Raw genomic sequence first — 15,595 nt, forward strand, 5'->3', positions numbered from 1 at the left:
GTGTCCAGCAAGATTCACGTGGAGATGCTCAGACAAGAAGGAAGACTGCACTGCCCAAAAGAAGAGATATTTGCGCCTTAAGAGGACATCACCAAGGTGGCTAGAGAGGAGACTCCCAATTTTTCCTCCTCCCATCATGCACCAAATATACAGCTACACAACGATCAATCCCTTCTGGAAGAGATCCAGAAACTATTTAATTGAGTGGCCCCTACACACTTGGTGACTGAGAAAATCCCTACATTGAAATGAGTACGAAAGGCTGAGACACACTCTTGCCACAAACCCCTGGCATTCTCCTTACCATCAGACCTGTTGGAATGGTTATTCTCAAAAAGACAAAACAAAAGCTGGTATGTGCAGAAAAGGGAACCCTTGTACAGTGCTGGCTGGAACGTAAACTCACACAGACACTATGGAAAACAGTAAGGAGGTTCTTCAAGAAATTAAAAATAGAACTACCGTATGATCCAGCAATCCTGCTTCTGGGTATATATCCTATGGAAAAGAAATCACTGTCTCAAAGAGGTATCTATACTCCCATGTCCACTGCAGCTTTATTTATAATAGACAAGGTGTGGAAACATAAATGTCTGTCAACATATTAATGGATAAAGAAGTTGTGGCATATGTGTGTGTGTGTGTGTGTGTGTGTGTGTGTGTGTATGATGGAATATCATTCAGACTTTTTACAAAAGGAAATCCTGCCATTTGTGACAGCATGGATGAAGCTGCAGGGCATTATGCTAAGTGAAATAAGCCAGACAGAAGACATATACCACATGGTATCACTTATATATGGAACCTTTAAAAGAAGAAAAAGTTACACTTACAGAAACAGAGAGTAGAATGATAATTGCCAAGGGCTGAGGGACCAGGAAAATGGGGAAGGGTAAAGGTTGGTAAAAGGGTACAAGCTTTCAGTTATAAGATGAATAAGCTTTAATGATCTAATGTATAGCATAGTGACTTAGTTAATAATACTTTATCGCGTAATTGAAATGTGCTGAGAGAATAGATCTTAAGCATTCTCACCAGAAAAAAAAAAAAAAGTATGTGAGATGTTGGATGTGTTAATTCACTTGATGGTGGAAATCCTTTTACCATGTACATGTGTATCAAGCCATTGTGTTCTACACTTTAAATATATTAACATTTATTTTATCAATTATACTGGAAAAATAAAAAAATTTGCTTGTTAACTTTTGTTTCCTGAAAATAACAACTGGTGTATGGCCTTCCTTAGGAAGGAAAATTCAAGCCAATACAGCAAGCTGGATAATCTGGTTCTTCACTTACATCCATGAAGTACCCTAGCAACCCCGTCCAGGAGGAAAATGGACTCAACATCCTGATCAAAAGACCGAAGATTAATTGTTGGCCAATACTGATTCCATTATACAAGCACACAGGTCTAGTATAAAGAACACCAGATTGGGAGTCAGAAAATGTGAAATTTGTCAGCAGCCTACTTGTCAGGAAACATAAGGTATATTAGGGTGCTCACATAATTATCTAAACTGTGACACTTGAGTGATAGGATACACCGTTGATGACTATACTAGGACAGCAGCTGTAAACTGGGACTGTCCTTAGCAAATTGGGACACATGGTCATCCAAATTCTGTCCATAGATATTCTCCAGGGACCCTTCCAGTTGTAAAACAATGATCCCATGTTAGCAAACTAGTTTTAAATTTTTATCTCTAAAGGTTAGGGTTGACAGATAATTGACATTTCAAAATTATTAGTACATCCAGGACAGAGTGGCTTCTCAACGCTACCCACCAAATTTCTTCCACCAAAAGGCAGAAGTTTTAAATACTAAGAGCAAGGTTTAGAACACTATCTCCCTAAGATTCTATTTTTCAGTCTTTCATGAGTCTTCTAATTATTGTTCTTCTTTCCCAACACTTTCATGAATACACTATCCTGAGTGCTTTAGCTCTTCTCGATCATCAAAAAATATTTTTCATGTTCTACTTTCACATTTGGTTTTTAAAAAGCAATCCTATTGCTCACCTCTCCCTTTAGCCCAGTCTGAGGGGAGGAGGAAAAGGGAAAGGTGGGAGGTGGAAAGTGGAGGAAGAGGGATGGGAATGAGAAATACAAGTCCAGGGCAGGCATCTTCCCTCAATTTCTTTGCGGAGTGGACTTGAGATGGACAAAACCAACAGCGGCCTCTGGGTATTTCCTGTACTGTGGCGTCTTCACACGCTGTGATTCGTTGCTTAAAGACAGGTCTTTTCCATAGAATCTGGCCTCCAAATGCAAGCGAGGCACTCACTGCTTGTACCAATCCTCTCCTAACTCTGAGGGGTTGACACCCGAAGCCTCCGTTTTCCAGCTCGTTTGGTTGCTGGCTTCCAGTCAGGTCCTGCCAATGGGAGTGAATGGCAGAAAGAAAAGAAAAAACAGAGTATTTCTTTGCCTTCTATGTCTCCAGCTGCATCACCTACAAGGCTCCTGTTCCTTGCTGTGATTCAGCTTCCTCTGGGTGACCCTGGCCTTGGGCTTTGCCCCACACTTCCTCCCTTTGCCCCATCAGCCTAGGGACAGCACTGGCATCCTGCTCTTGCTAATTTCTGAGTTGCCTCAGTCTTTTGCTCGTCCTCTCAGCTCTTTTAATACCTGAGCTATCAATTCTGTTTTAAGTTGTTTAAAATACTCAAGGGTAGTTTTTGTTTTATTGGTTGAACCCTGACTGCTATTATAGTCAATAAAATAGTAAGCTGCCCCAGCTGTGGAGGAAGAATTCACTGGAAGGGCGTTATGGTGAGATGGAATATAGTATCTCCTACATGGATCCTTCCCCAGGGTAATGTGATTATTCAAAAATTTCACCTTTTATGTTGGCTTTAGACCTGACCATGCATAAGATGCAACTTATACTTAATGTGTAGAGCTGAACCATGTTGTTCTACAGGAAGATCTACTTTATCAAACACCTGAGATATATTTAGAGATTTAGGTATGAAAGAATGAGTAGAAGTGTTCTAATAAAAGAAGCCTTAGAAATCAAATACTTGTTTGTATAAGGATAGGTCCAAACATTTTATATATTTTTACTAAAACAGAAAAATACATGAGTATGCAGATGATCTTACACAAAAAATGCATTAAAAGAAATCACATGTATTTTACATTAGGCTATTCATAGTCTGTAATCTCTCCCAAATAATAGAGTATAAAAATAAGCAATGTTGCAAATGGCCTTCAAAACCAGGATAGTTTGGGCCCCAAATTATATCAGAATTAGTAACATGAGAGGTAATTAGAATTGATTTTATAATTATGTTTAAGGATCTTAAAATATTCATTTTATTAAATAGAAGGATAAAATTATCAGGTTTATAATAACAAATTTCAGGTAAAAATCTGCATTAAATTATCCACACCAAAAAAAATATATCTAAGAAAGTTTCCTTAATTTATCATAAACATTTCATCTTTCTAAAGTTCTCTTTCATTATATCTGGCCTTCTGGGTCCAGTAAGTGAAGCTGACTTTTTACAGAAAATTACTCCTATACCAACTACTACTTTCCCCTGGGAATGTCTGCACATAGCTCCTGATTGCTCAATACAGACCTATCATATAAAATTAAAATGTTGCAATTTGATCAGAATGATGCACTCTTGCCTTATATAAAAATACAAATCACAGTATGCTGACACTCAATAACTTCAGCTTTAATTTACTAGCCTAAGGGGATTAAGAAGATACTATAAAATTTTAGTATAGGAAATATCATGGATGTAAAACAAACCTGCACAAGAATTTATCAGAATGACTATAAAGAAACGAAAACTAAATACACATACCTGGCCCCACAAGTATCTGAATATTAATACTAATCTGAATATTAAGACTCACTTTAGTGTATACTAGTTGAACTTTACCCTGCACTATCTTGATGGGTTTTTGCCATTATCACACACTTCATGTTATACTAATAAAAGGATTTAACATTTTCTTTTTTTAAAGATTTTATTTGAGAGACAGTAAGAGAGCACAAGTGGGGGGGCAGGTAGAGAGAGAAGCAGACTCCCCACTGAGCAGGGAGCCCGACGCAGGACTTGATCCCAGGACCCCGAGATCCAATGTCCTGTCTGCATTCTTCCTAGCCTCTTAGCTCAGGTTTTCAAAAATAGGAATTTCAAATGCAGTTGCAGTATCCATTGTGTTGGGAAAGCCCTCCCAACCCTTGCCGCTGGGGCTCATCCTGCAGACACCCAGCAGTCCCTAATTTAAGGAGACCATTTTGGATGGATGCAAATGCTTTATTCAAGTTCCACCTGTCTCCAAACCCCAATTAGTTACACAAGTTTTTTTATTATATGTGCTCTTCTTCATATTTATGGTGTAGCAGATTAAAATGGTGGAGGAAACGCAAAAGGATCCTAGTTGTGATTATTTTCTTTAACAAGATGGAAATAAAAGATGAGAAAATCTAACAGTATTTTAGCCAGGTACTATTAAGTGTCCCAGTTTTTAAGATTATAAATTCACAATAGTGAATACACTAGTGACTACTTTTAAATAAAACACTGAATAATTATGTGCTATAAAAATCATAGGCTCACAATTTCAGCTTCGATTTGTTTCGCAGCTTATTTAATGCTGTCTAAAAATCAAGCAGGTAATGAAAGCTACGTGTTTTGAACATGCATTATAGGAGGCAATGTAGTGAGACTCTAATAAGGCCAGTCACTTAGAAAAGTTAGTGCCTTTATCTGATGTACTCAGGCTCCATAAAACGGTCATGGATGCAGGCTGCACTGGAATTTAACTTCTGCAATGCTTCTTTATAAATCTGACTGAAAGCTTTTTGGAGTCCAGATGCTAAGCCCTAACAAAAGCAAAATGGAACTATGGTCCACACAGCATTACTGTTATTACTATTCTATTAAGCACCACACATATATATGGTGTTTGGCATTCTCTCTTGGACTAGAGAACTTCTAGAATCACAGGATTTGAGAGCTAGGAAGAATTTAGAAGGCACTGATATAACTCCTCACTTTCCACTTGAGAATAGTGATGGGGCACTAATCAAGGAAGTCAGCATTTATAAAGCACCCAGGCACAAGGGGCTGAGCACTTCTGGCTTCACTCTTTTATTTCAGATGAAATAATTCCCCCAAAATCAGTTTTGTTAACGGGTAAAAGGGAAAATCCAGCTTCAGAGTTAGTGCTCTTTCCTCAGGATAAGTATTCACGAAGTGTGGCCATGGGACCAGCACCAAGGGCATTCCTAGGAAACTTGTTAGAAATGCAAATTCCCAGGCCTCCCTCCAGACCTATTCACTGTGGGGAGGGGGGGCAGCAAGCCCTGCCGGTGATGCTGACACATGCAGGGAGAGCCACTGCTCCTTAGCAGTGGCTACATTTAATTTGAAGAATATATATTATAATCTTATACTCAGCTACTACAAATGTATTGTTATACTTTATACCAGAATAATTAAGACAAGGATAGCCTTCAACAAAATTTTATTGTGATGTTACATGGTTTAACTGACACTGAATTTTTTCAAATGTGGAAGCTATTCCAAATAAGCAAATACTGGTAGTAAGATTCTAAAGAACTGTTTTCACCTTGTGTCAAAAGATTCTTGAAACAGAAATCTGTCTGCCTTTCAAGGACCCACCGAAATTAATAAATACTCTTGCCTGACTGACTGACTTTATTATTACTTGCTATAATTAAAACTAGGTATAGAAAAACCAAGTAGAGAAATACTGAAGGCTTAGTATGTAAGGATCTAAGCTAAAGTTAGTAAAAGTAGCTCTGAAGAATGAAATCATATATAAAATTAAAAACTAAAAATTTCATGAAGTGCCTTGTTAAAGTTTCAATTTTAAAAAGTTTCACTTTAAAAGTTCCAAGTTGGAAATTTTTCTTTTCCAACTTTGAAGTATCATGAAGGAAATGTCTTTATCAGAGTACTTCTCCACTGCAAATTCCCAACTCAAAAATAAATTCACATTCACCTTACCAAAAACTCAAAATGTTCTCAATTAGATATTTTTAGCATTTCAGCAAATATGCCTAACCAGAGTACTAATTACTTTCTATAAGTAATTTTTCCTTAAATATGTCAATGATTTCATTGTTTGACATTCTAGTAGTTAATGTATATTGCACATGAGAAATTTCATAGGAAAGCATTGTTTTAAATGCAATGACATGGAGCGCCTGGGTGGCACAATCGGTTGAGACTGACTTTTGGTGTCGGCTCAGGTCCCGTTGTAATCTCAGGGTCTTCAGATCAAGCCCCCCCTCAGGCTCTGTGCTCAACATGGGAGTCCGCTTGAGACTCTCCCTCTCCCTTTGCCCCTCCCCGTCCCCCACCTTGGGCTCTCTCTCAAATGAATAAATCTTTAAAAATAAATAAATGCAATGCCATTAAAATGATGCTTAGTTTTTAAAATACATAAACCAGAATTTTTCTAGATAACCAAAAATCAGAATGAAAACAAGGTGATCTACTAAGAGTTAAAGTTAATAAACATTTCAATCATCATGCAATCTTTATGCCGGATGGCAAAACAGAAAAGCTTCATGTTAATGTAACAGTAAATTCCCAACAGTCATTATTTGCTTCTGATTTGTAATGAACTCCTCTTCTACCCTGCTTATTAAAGGCTCTTAAGATTTAAAGGGAAATTTCTTGTGTCCATACAGTACATGAACCACAAAACAAAACTTTTGTAGAGATAGATGAGGCTGATACTATTTAAACAGGGAAACAGGGAGGGACAGTCTAAAAATTACAAGTCTATAAAAAAATATACCTCAGTATATCTAAAAGAAATTTTTGGTACACAACAGACATACTAAAACAGAAACCTAACTTCAAACTCTGTAAATTGAAAATCTTCTGTTAGCCATGTCACCATTTAAAAAAAAAATCACACAATCTTAGCTACATAAATTAAATCTGCAGATGTCACAAATACTATTTATGTATTTCTGTGAATTCTTCCTAAAATATTATTTAGTAATAAAGAATATTTCAAAAGGAAAGGAGGGAGAAATGAAGCAGGATTATAACAACTAGAATTGCTTAAAATAAAAATAACATTTCATTTATTTGCTAATATGATTCTGGAGAAAATATCTTCTAATTAATTCCTACTTTATCCTTCTTTAAAGATATTTTGTTTCTTCAACCAGCACACTGAGGATTAGTGCTACATACCTTACTATACTGACTTATGAAAACCCTTGGTTTCCAGAGAAGTCATACTTTGCAACCCCAAATTGGCTCTGCATGATTGACTGTAATAGGGATATTAACATTCTTCCTGAAACATGGCTGTATACCTTTGAGAACATTCACATTTAACCTTGTGAGCTCACTTCTACAGGAACAGTAAACTTTATCTATCAGCTACCAGGGAAAAATCAGTTTAATGCAAGGAATTAATTAAGCCAGGCTCTGATAGAAGCCGATATATCAATTTCTTAAAAACTTAAAATTTATTTAAAGGACTAAGTATAGGTGCATTGCATATACCTAATGGCTTTTCTGAGCTCCAAAATGCATTCATCTAAGCACTTGTAAGTGCTTCATTTTTCAGTTTTGTTTCAGTAGAGAGTCTGATGTTCATCAAACAACAAGTCTGACAAAACAGCAAACTTCCTTCAATTAAGGTCATAATTTGAAATATTATTCAATAGTGGGATTTAAATTACATATAGGAAGAAAAGTAGAAGACTGAAAGAAGGTATCAGAAATCGATATTTGGTCTTTAGATTCAGAAAAATAAGACTGTAGGCCAACACTGCTCTAACAGAGGAAGGACATGAGCAGTTACCGGAATGTAACCCTCCCAATATTTCCAAAGGCCGGCAATGCAGTTGCTGTGATCTGAGGGCCTTGACACCTACATTTCTGGGAAATCACAGAATGGAAGTAATCTACAACTCTATTGAGAGGATGAACCCTTAACTACAAAGATGCAGGAAGGAAGTCCTCAATTGCTTATTCTTCATGACTGCAGTATTCAAATAAAAAAATCATTCAGACAAAACTTGGTAGAAAAGGTAATAGGTGAGCAAAGCAGCAATAATTCATACTTGCAGTTAACTGATTTAATGATGATTTCTTCTACAAAGGTTGTTCTTAGATTAAAACACACACACACACACACACACACACACACAAAACAAAACAAAAAAGAATCCCAGCAGCCTAGTGGAAGAAGTCCTCTGCACGATCTATCCAGCATGTTAACTAAGGCTGACTGAGTCCTGAGTGACAACACCTGATCTGTATGACATGTGAATACAGAGCAATGAATAACCAAAAATCTCTAAGCTCAACCTCATCTCCTACCATTTTTAAAGAATAATTTAAAAGTTGAATTCTACCTTCACTGTTTCAACTATCTTACCCTGTAATTTGCTGAAGGTATTGGTGAGCTGTCAAACAGCAAAAACAGAAAGTAAAGGTATCTAGATAATAAACCTCAACTGAAATTAGTCTTTGAGCAATTGAAATTTTACTTCATTAAGTTCTTTTTAAGAAAAAAATTCCTTAGAAGTCCACATTCTTTACACGCCTTTTCCGAGTCAAGGTAACAAAATCAGTATTACTTACAGCTTAACAAGAATTATTGGTGGCGCCAAATAGGAGAACAGCTGTTTGTTTCTTAAACTTAATTATCATAAACAGTCTTTTAAATTAATATAAAAGTTCTCACGACAAGCAAAAAGATGGCTAAACTCCATTTTAGACTCATGGTAACACCAAAACAACTTTAAGAATATAAGACAAACTGAAGCTAACTACTGCAGAGGGAATTTAAAAAGTCAGAACTGTTAAGAAATTTTGAAGAGAAATGCACTATTCTCACACAACTTGAAAAGGAAATGGGTGATTCATCAAAAGTCTAGATGAATCCAGAGACATGTTCATCCACTGATGTTCTACAGTGAACAGGGGCAGTTGCACAAGAAGTACACATAAAAGCTAAGTTTAAGAGTTGTAATTAAGAGTATTTTATATTTAAGCTTGGTAGAGGAAAAATTCAAATGAAATTTTTAAAGTAGAATCTCTTTTTACCTTCTTTGGTATTTTAGCCATTAAACATTTATTTAGGAAAACTAGAGGCATCCAGTTCTAGAGTAATTGGGCATTTATATATGAAAAAAATCAGAAATCAATTAATAGATTTGTCATACACAAATACATATATATAAACATTTTATTTTAATAATACTCTTTATCACTTCAATTCAAATCATTCCATTATGAAAACGTCTTAATTGAAGAGAGAATATTTCTTCAAAACTCTAATTAAGCAGAGCTTTATCCATTAAATTTACAGGAATAGAGCCTTTAGAAATACATAATTCTTCATTTTACAATAATACTTCCCCTTTAAAAATTTGTCATAGTTTGTCACAGATTTAAAATACAAGGCACCTAATGCTAGGAAAGGATAATACAGTTTATGTAGTGTGAGTGAACCAGACGTTTCTCAAATATGTTTTCTCTTTAAAGTCCCACTAAATTTACATGGACACATTTGCATAAAATTAAGCATTTTTTTCTGTGTTGTTAATTTGCAATATTCTATGAAAACTCAAAAATATAATCCGTACCTATTATAGGCAGCTTACTTCATCACTTTATCTGTTAAGAAACACTGATCTATATACTTAAATGATTTCTTGAAAACATTTTCATAATATAGTCCAGCATTTAACAAATAATATGTGAAAATAAAGTCTCCAGAACATCAGAATTTTATTCCTTGATTAGTTCAAATTATTTCATCAGCTGAATTCCTTGAGATGTGTAAGGCAGGTTGGTCCTTTAGAGGAACTGTGGATTGGAAATTCCTATAACTGTAGTGATATGTACACAGCTACATAGCAAAGTACTTCATTATGAAATGAAGAAAACAGATCTGAGGAAAATATATTTTAGAGTTCCAAAGAACTGAAACTGTTATTTTTCAGACTAGGCACTGAAACATTTCCTACAAAAACTTGCCAGAGATTGTCTCTTCGCTGCATAATATTCCATTATCAAGCTAAAAATAAAAACAAACACAAAATCATCATTAGTTTCCAACTGTCATAGCCTTAATTTTCTGTAGTTTATATTGCAAAAAGCAAATTATCTTAACATTGAAATATATATCAAACACAGTTTATGTACTTAACAACTGGATAGTGGAACTGGAGGTGAGTACTAAAAACTCACAGAAGTAAGTTCCATACTAATGTCGAAGGCTGACAGGCAACACTGCTTTAAGACTGCATAGTAACAGTTTTATCCATGGCATACTCCATCATTACCTCATGGAGACAAAGACTCCTGCCACACCTGTCTTTTACACGTTATTGTAGTCCATCTTCACTATCTCCCCATTATCCAGCCCTAACTTCCAAAAACATTGAATCCTTGCCTGGGTGGGGGTGGGTATGAGTGTGAACATGGGAATAATGCACAGCATACTAGGGAGAGTATACATAAATTATAGTACTAAAAAGCTTTAAAGAATAACTACATGTATTTTTTTTAACTTGAAGATGGCAAGTAAACATATTTAGTTCCACTCTGTCCCCAAAAGCTCAGTAGAAGGACAATAAAGGGATTTTTTTTAAAGGAATAAATCACATGGACAAAGAGAAGAGCAGAGACAAGAAAACAACAGCCAACCAGATATCTCTAAAAGGAGGGGTGAAGAAACAACTAAAAACAGGAAAATTAGCATGGTTTACAGAAAAAGCAGTTAGACATTCAGATGCCCTGCCTTACTTTTCACAGCTCGTCAAGTGCCTCTTCTCCATCCCAGGAGAAGATATAAGGTGTATTCTCTAAAAGGGGTAAATAGAGGGTCTCTGGACTGGGGAAATGCCAGGCACAATCCAACATGACTCAGGTAAAAGTAACATTTATATAATCATAACAAGGTAAACACTGCTTATAGATCTATCCAGAAGTATACAATAACGATACAGGGATTAGGAGGTGCGAAGGCAGGCAAATGGGGTGGAGGCAGAGGAGGGGGAAACTTGAAAGTAATCTATTCTCATCTACCAAAGTGGGAAAATCGACTGCTGATGTCTAAAGAGGGGCGGCAGGGATCAAAACAACTGAGAGTTTAAAGTGCTTCCTCAGAGTAGGACAAGAACTGAAGCAGGACAGGCAGTGCAGGGCAGGTGGCAGATGCTTTGTACAAAAAATTTGTAGAATTCTAACTCTCTGAACTATGTGCACGTATAACCATCATAACAATAAACGCTAGAATAAAAAATGACCAAAGAAACCCAGAACCAAGACAATTAGCCCTAGGTTAGAGGTGAATTTGCCATGAAGACAGTGACACTTAAGGCTCAAAGACCAATTTGAGTGCAGGGAGTCGACAGGAGTTGTTCAATGTTCTAGGTGAGGAAGGGAAGCTCAGTTGCTATCAGGAAACATTTCAATATACAAGGGACCTGAATCTCTCGAATTTCAGTAATTTACTGTGATCTCTCACTCTAAATGAATACATAACCACTTTTATACATGCCAAAAATATATGTTGGATGTATTTCAAGCATTCATTCAGTGAAAGATAAAATATCATGTACTCATTTGTCATGTCATAAATATAAAAGATAATATTTCTTAAAATTTTTTAAGAATGAGGAAATGTTCTTGAAACATTAAGTGAAAATGCATAGTCAAAGAATCAGGATATCCGCTATGCTAGTTATGGAAAACACACACACATATATATAGAAAAAAGACTGGATATACACCAAAATAATACATTTTCTACTTTTATATTAGAGGAAAAATATTTTTCTAAAATGTATCATTACATAAAATGATGATTCTTAGCATGAATAAAAGTAATAGTTAAACTTGGCATCATTTCATTTGCCCGCAGTTTAAACTTACCAAGTATTTAATACTTCCAATAATCTTATGAGAGAGGGACTACTGTAACCCCATTTCACAAATAAGAAAACTGAGGCACAGACAGGTTAATGACCTTGCATAAGATCACACAGCTAGTACAGGGAGAAGCTAGAATTGGAACCCAGGCAGTGTGACTCTAGAGCTTGTCCCTTACCCTCTAGACTATACTGTCCCTGAAAAAGCTATTTATGGAAAACCAATTTTGTATTTGATCATTACAGGAATAAAGAACCTTATTCAATACTAATGCTAGTTAATGTACAAACCTGGACTACAGACAACAGCTAACTAGCTCCATCCTCCTGAGAAACACCGTGCATAGGAATGAGACTCTCGCACTGTTCACTGTCTTCCGGAACCCTTAAAAAAAAAAAATTTAAGACAACAGTTAAGGAAAGCTTTAGAACTGAAAGGAGCCCGTGAAAATGATCTATTCCATTGTCTGAATCTCTGAGGTCAGAACTAAGATTAGGGCAAGATTTCCCAACAATTTGCTCCAAATTCTTTTTATAATAGGATATAAAAATAAAAATCTTTTCAAAAAGAAAGAAACGGAAAAAAATTTTAGGCAGTGTTATCATATTTTATTATAAATTTTATTCACACCAGTGAAAGCTTTCTACATTTAAATTCATTACAGCAAAACAGTAAGCACTTTAGTTTTACCTGTAAATCAAAACATTTTTTTAAAGTAGTTGTGAAGAAACTATCTTACCACCCAAAGGATCTGAACAACTTATTTTACCTGGCATAGTACACATACAAATTATAATCTTTTATTAATTTCTTCACAAAATGTCTAAAAATTAGGCCAGTGTATGATTTCCAGTTTATTTAGCTAGGAATATATTTTTTAAAAGTTATATTGGAACCAAACCTACCTCTGAATTCGATGTTTTCTGCATATAAAGGCAAAAATTCTTCTGATTCCCACCATCACAGGATCCCAATTATTATAATGGCATAAGAGAGTCACAATAAAAAATGAAAAAAATACAGGGATAGCGCCTGCAAAAAATAACCATGAAAACTGCACCTAAAAATAAAAGAAAAACAAAAACAACCCACAATTATTATTAAGACAATTTTCTCCTTTAAGTTTTCCATTTATAAGAATCTGCAGGAATAAGTTAAAACACTGAGAATACTAAGCATTGACAGTATATTATGTTATTATCAAATATGAGGATTCAGAACTTCAACGTATGATTCCACTTGCTTAAATTACCAAAATACGTCTTGCTTAGAAAAAGGCCTAAAGGAAAGCCAGAAGGCATGCTTTTCATTTATTAGGTGTAGTACATCCGAGAGCAGAATTACGAACGTTAAGCTTTGTCTTCCATATCACAATGCCCATTTTTTCTTTACTGATTACTGCTGACTCTTCAAGTAGATCCTCCCCTTCAGTTTCTAAAGTCACCTTCAAAAACTCACATTTTTAAAAAATATGTTACAATATGCTGTGATATGCTGTGATACGTTACAGTTCCTTCTTGAAGACAGCACCAAAAACAGATGAACTCTTAAGTGTAATTTTTGCAAACCTTTTATTACCAATTTGCAAAAAAATTCTAATCCTGTTGTTTCTGTAGTAACAAATGAAAAATTTCAAAAGGAAATCATGGCTAAGTAAAATAAAGACAACAAACAGGACTACTTAAGAAATGTGAGCCAGAGAAGACAAGCAGCAAGCAGAACCCCAGCGGTGAGGAGCCCCTCAGATATCATCAAAATCCATCATTTTATCAGGGTTCTCAAGAAAATTAAAAATAATGAGATGCCATAAAGTGAAGAAAAAAATCATTCTTTCCTTTCATGACTTTACCTTTACCATCTATGTTCAGCAAAGATCAAAAACAATTGTCAAAGAAGGCTGCACAGATTGAGACTTACTGCAACCCACTGGTGTGATCTGCTTTCAAATAATGATGAAAATAGTAACTCCTATCTTTAAAATAGGAAAGAAAAACTGTTTTTGCCCTCTTTAAGTGTTAAAAAAAGTGAGGTTTAGAATCACAGGCAAGACTCCCTCTGGTGGGTGCTACTCCATTTCACAGCACCATTAGTCAGAATAAAGGGGTTTTATGAGAATATTTTTATGCGGGACTCACAATGCCTAACACAAGAATAATCACTGACAACTTGTAACATGCATGTCCTGCTTGTATGATACACACACAGGCTGTCAGTCTAAGACCCAGGAAAGAGCAGTCAGTAAGAGAAACTAAACACCCTTCACACTGTTATCAAATTACGGGTATGACATATTCTTGGAATATTTGCCAGAATATAGATATAATCAAGAAAAGCCACAATGCACTTAAATGACCCAAGATCAGAAGAAGTATGAAAACTATGACTAATGAGAGTTAAAAATGCAGATATAGTTGATAAGAGTGGCTTCATGAATATTCAACTAAAACCCTATTTTATAACTGAGTAAAAGCAGACTTTGTAAAGGTAGGTAAAACCCTCCCTAGTTGACTGTTAAAGACAAAATCCACCTGTAACAATGCAGTTATTTATGTTGCCACACAATAAAAAACGTCTGATTTCCAACAAGCTATGAAGACAATTTTTCAAAATGAAGACATTTATTAACGAAATATTATCTACATTACAAAAAATATCTAAAACCTGAATATATCTGAATATAAATCTGAATACAATCAGAGATGCTTCCTATTACACAAAATGTCAATTATATTAAATAGGTTAACATAATTTATTTTAGGCATGATAAAAGATATTGATAACTGCCGAAATTTCAGAAACTATATATAAATACAGTTAGCTATTAGAATCAAAAAACCCCATGAAAGTAGATTTCTTCTGTTTTTTGTTTTTTTTTTTTTCCTCCTGGTTTCTTTGAAAGAGAGAGACAGAGACAGAGACAGAGAGAGCATGAGCAGAGGGGAGGAGCAGAGAGAAAGGGAGCTGAGCAGGGACCCCGACACCAGGCTGGATTCCAGGACCCCAGGATCATGACCTGAGCCAAAGGCAGCTGCTAAATTGACTGAGCCACCCAGGTGCCCCTCTCCTGTTTCTATTACAGCTCTGGGGCACACCCTGTCACTTTTCCCAGAACATATCTTCCTACTCTCAATTCCCACCCACCAAAGGCCCACCCCTGACTCATTTAACTGGTTGTCTAATTCTAGATGTGAAGACAATCGAGAAAGGCCTAGTTATGTTTTTGTAATTATTCAATCAATGATTTACTTATTTTCATTTTCCCTTTTCTTGTGTTTTGCCCTATCTTAAAATATTTGATTAAACAAATTACATAATCATTTAATAAAATTAGATCCCCTGTGACAGTTCTTTTAAAAAAAAAATCCTAAAATTAACCTTCAATTTTTATTTTTCAAATCTGCAAAAGCTGATGTTTTCAAAATATAGTACAGAAAAATTCATTTACACAGCAGTCTACCAAAATCCTCTAACAACAACACTTTTCCAGTTTCACTAGAGCAAGTTTGATTGATATTCAAGATCCTGGAGGACCTGAATATTATTCAAATCTGTAAAGAATCTAATGATGTGTAACTTTAGTGTTATGTACATTTTATAATATTCACATTCTTTGAAAATGTATGGTACATAAGAAAATTCTCAATTAAGGAGAAGCTCTCTGTTTTTAACCATGACAAATAAAT

At 35.4% G+C, this 15,595-nt stretch overlaps 1 protein-coding gene across 2 annotated transcripts in view; it reads right to left on the reverse strand.

Annotated features, from left to right (window-relative positions):
• Positions 1–832: 832 nt before the first annotated feature.
• Positions 833–15,595, reverse strand: part of SLC35F5 (solute carrier family 35 member F5) — a 46,395-nt gene continuing 31,632 nt past the window's right edge. Inside the window, exons 14-16 of one of the 2 annotated variants that reach the window (XM_032411834.1) lie at positions 12,818–12,972; positions 12,203–12,296; positions 833–2,377 (exon numbers count right to left, since the gene is read on the reverse strand). In XM_032411834.1, the coding sequence (XP_032267725.1) occupies positions 12,221–12,296; positions 12,818–12,972 (231 nt within the window). In that variant the 3' untranslated portion in view covers positions 833–2,377; positions 12,203–12,220. Of the gene's footprint in view, positions 2,378–9,276; positions 10,054–12,202; positions 12,297–12,817; positions 12,973–15,595 lie in introns of those variants that run through there. The other variant, XM_032411825.1, reaches the window with a different exon arrangement.

Source organism: Phoca vitulina, unplaced genomic scaffold (genome assembly GCF_004348235.1).
Source record: "Phoca vitulina isolate PV1807 unplaced genomic scaffold, GSC_HSeal_1.0 scaffold1, whole genome shotgun sequence".
NCBI classification, from domain to species: domain Eukaryota; kingdom Metazoa; phylum Chordata; class Mammalia; order Carnivora; family Phocidae; genus Phoca; species Phoca vitulina.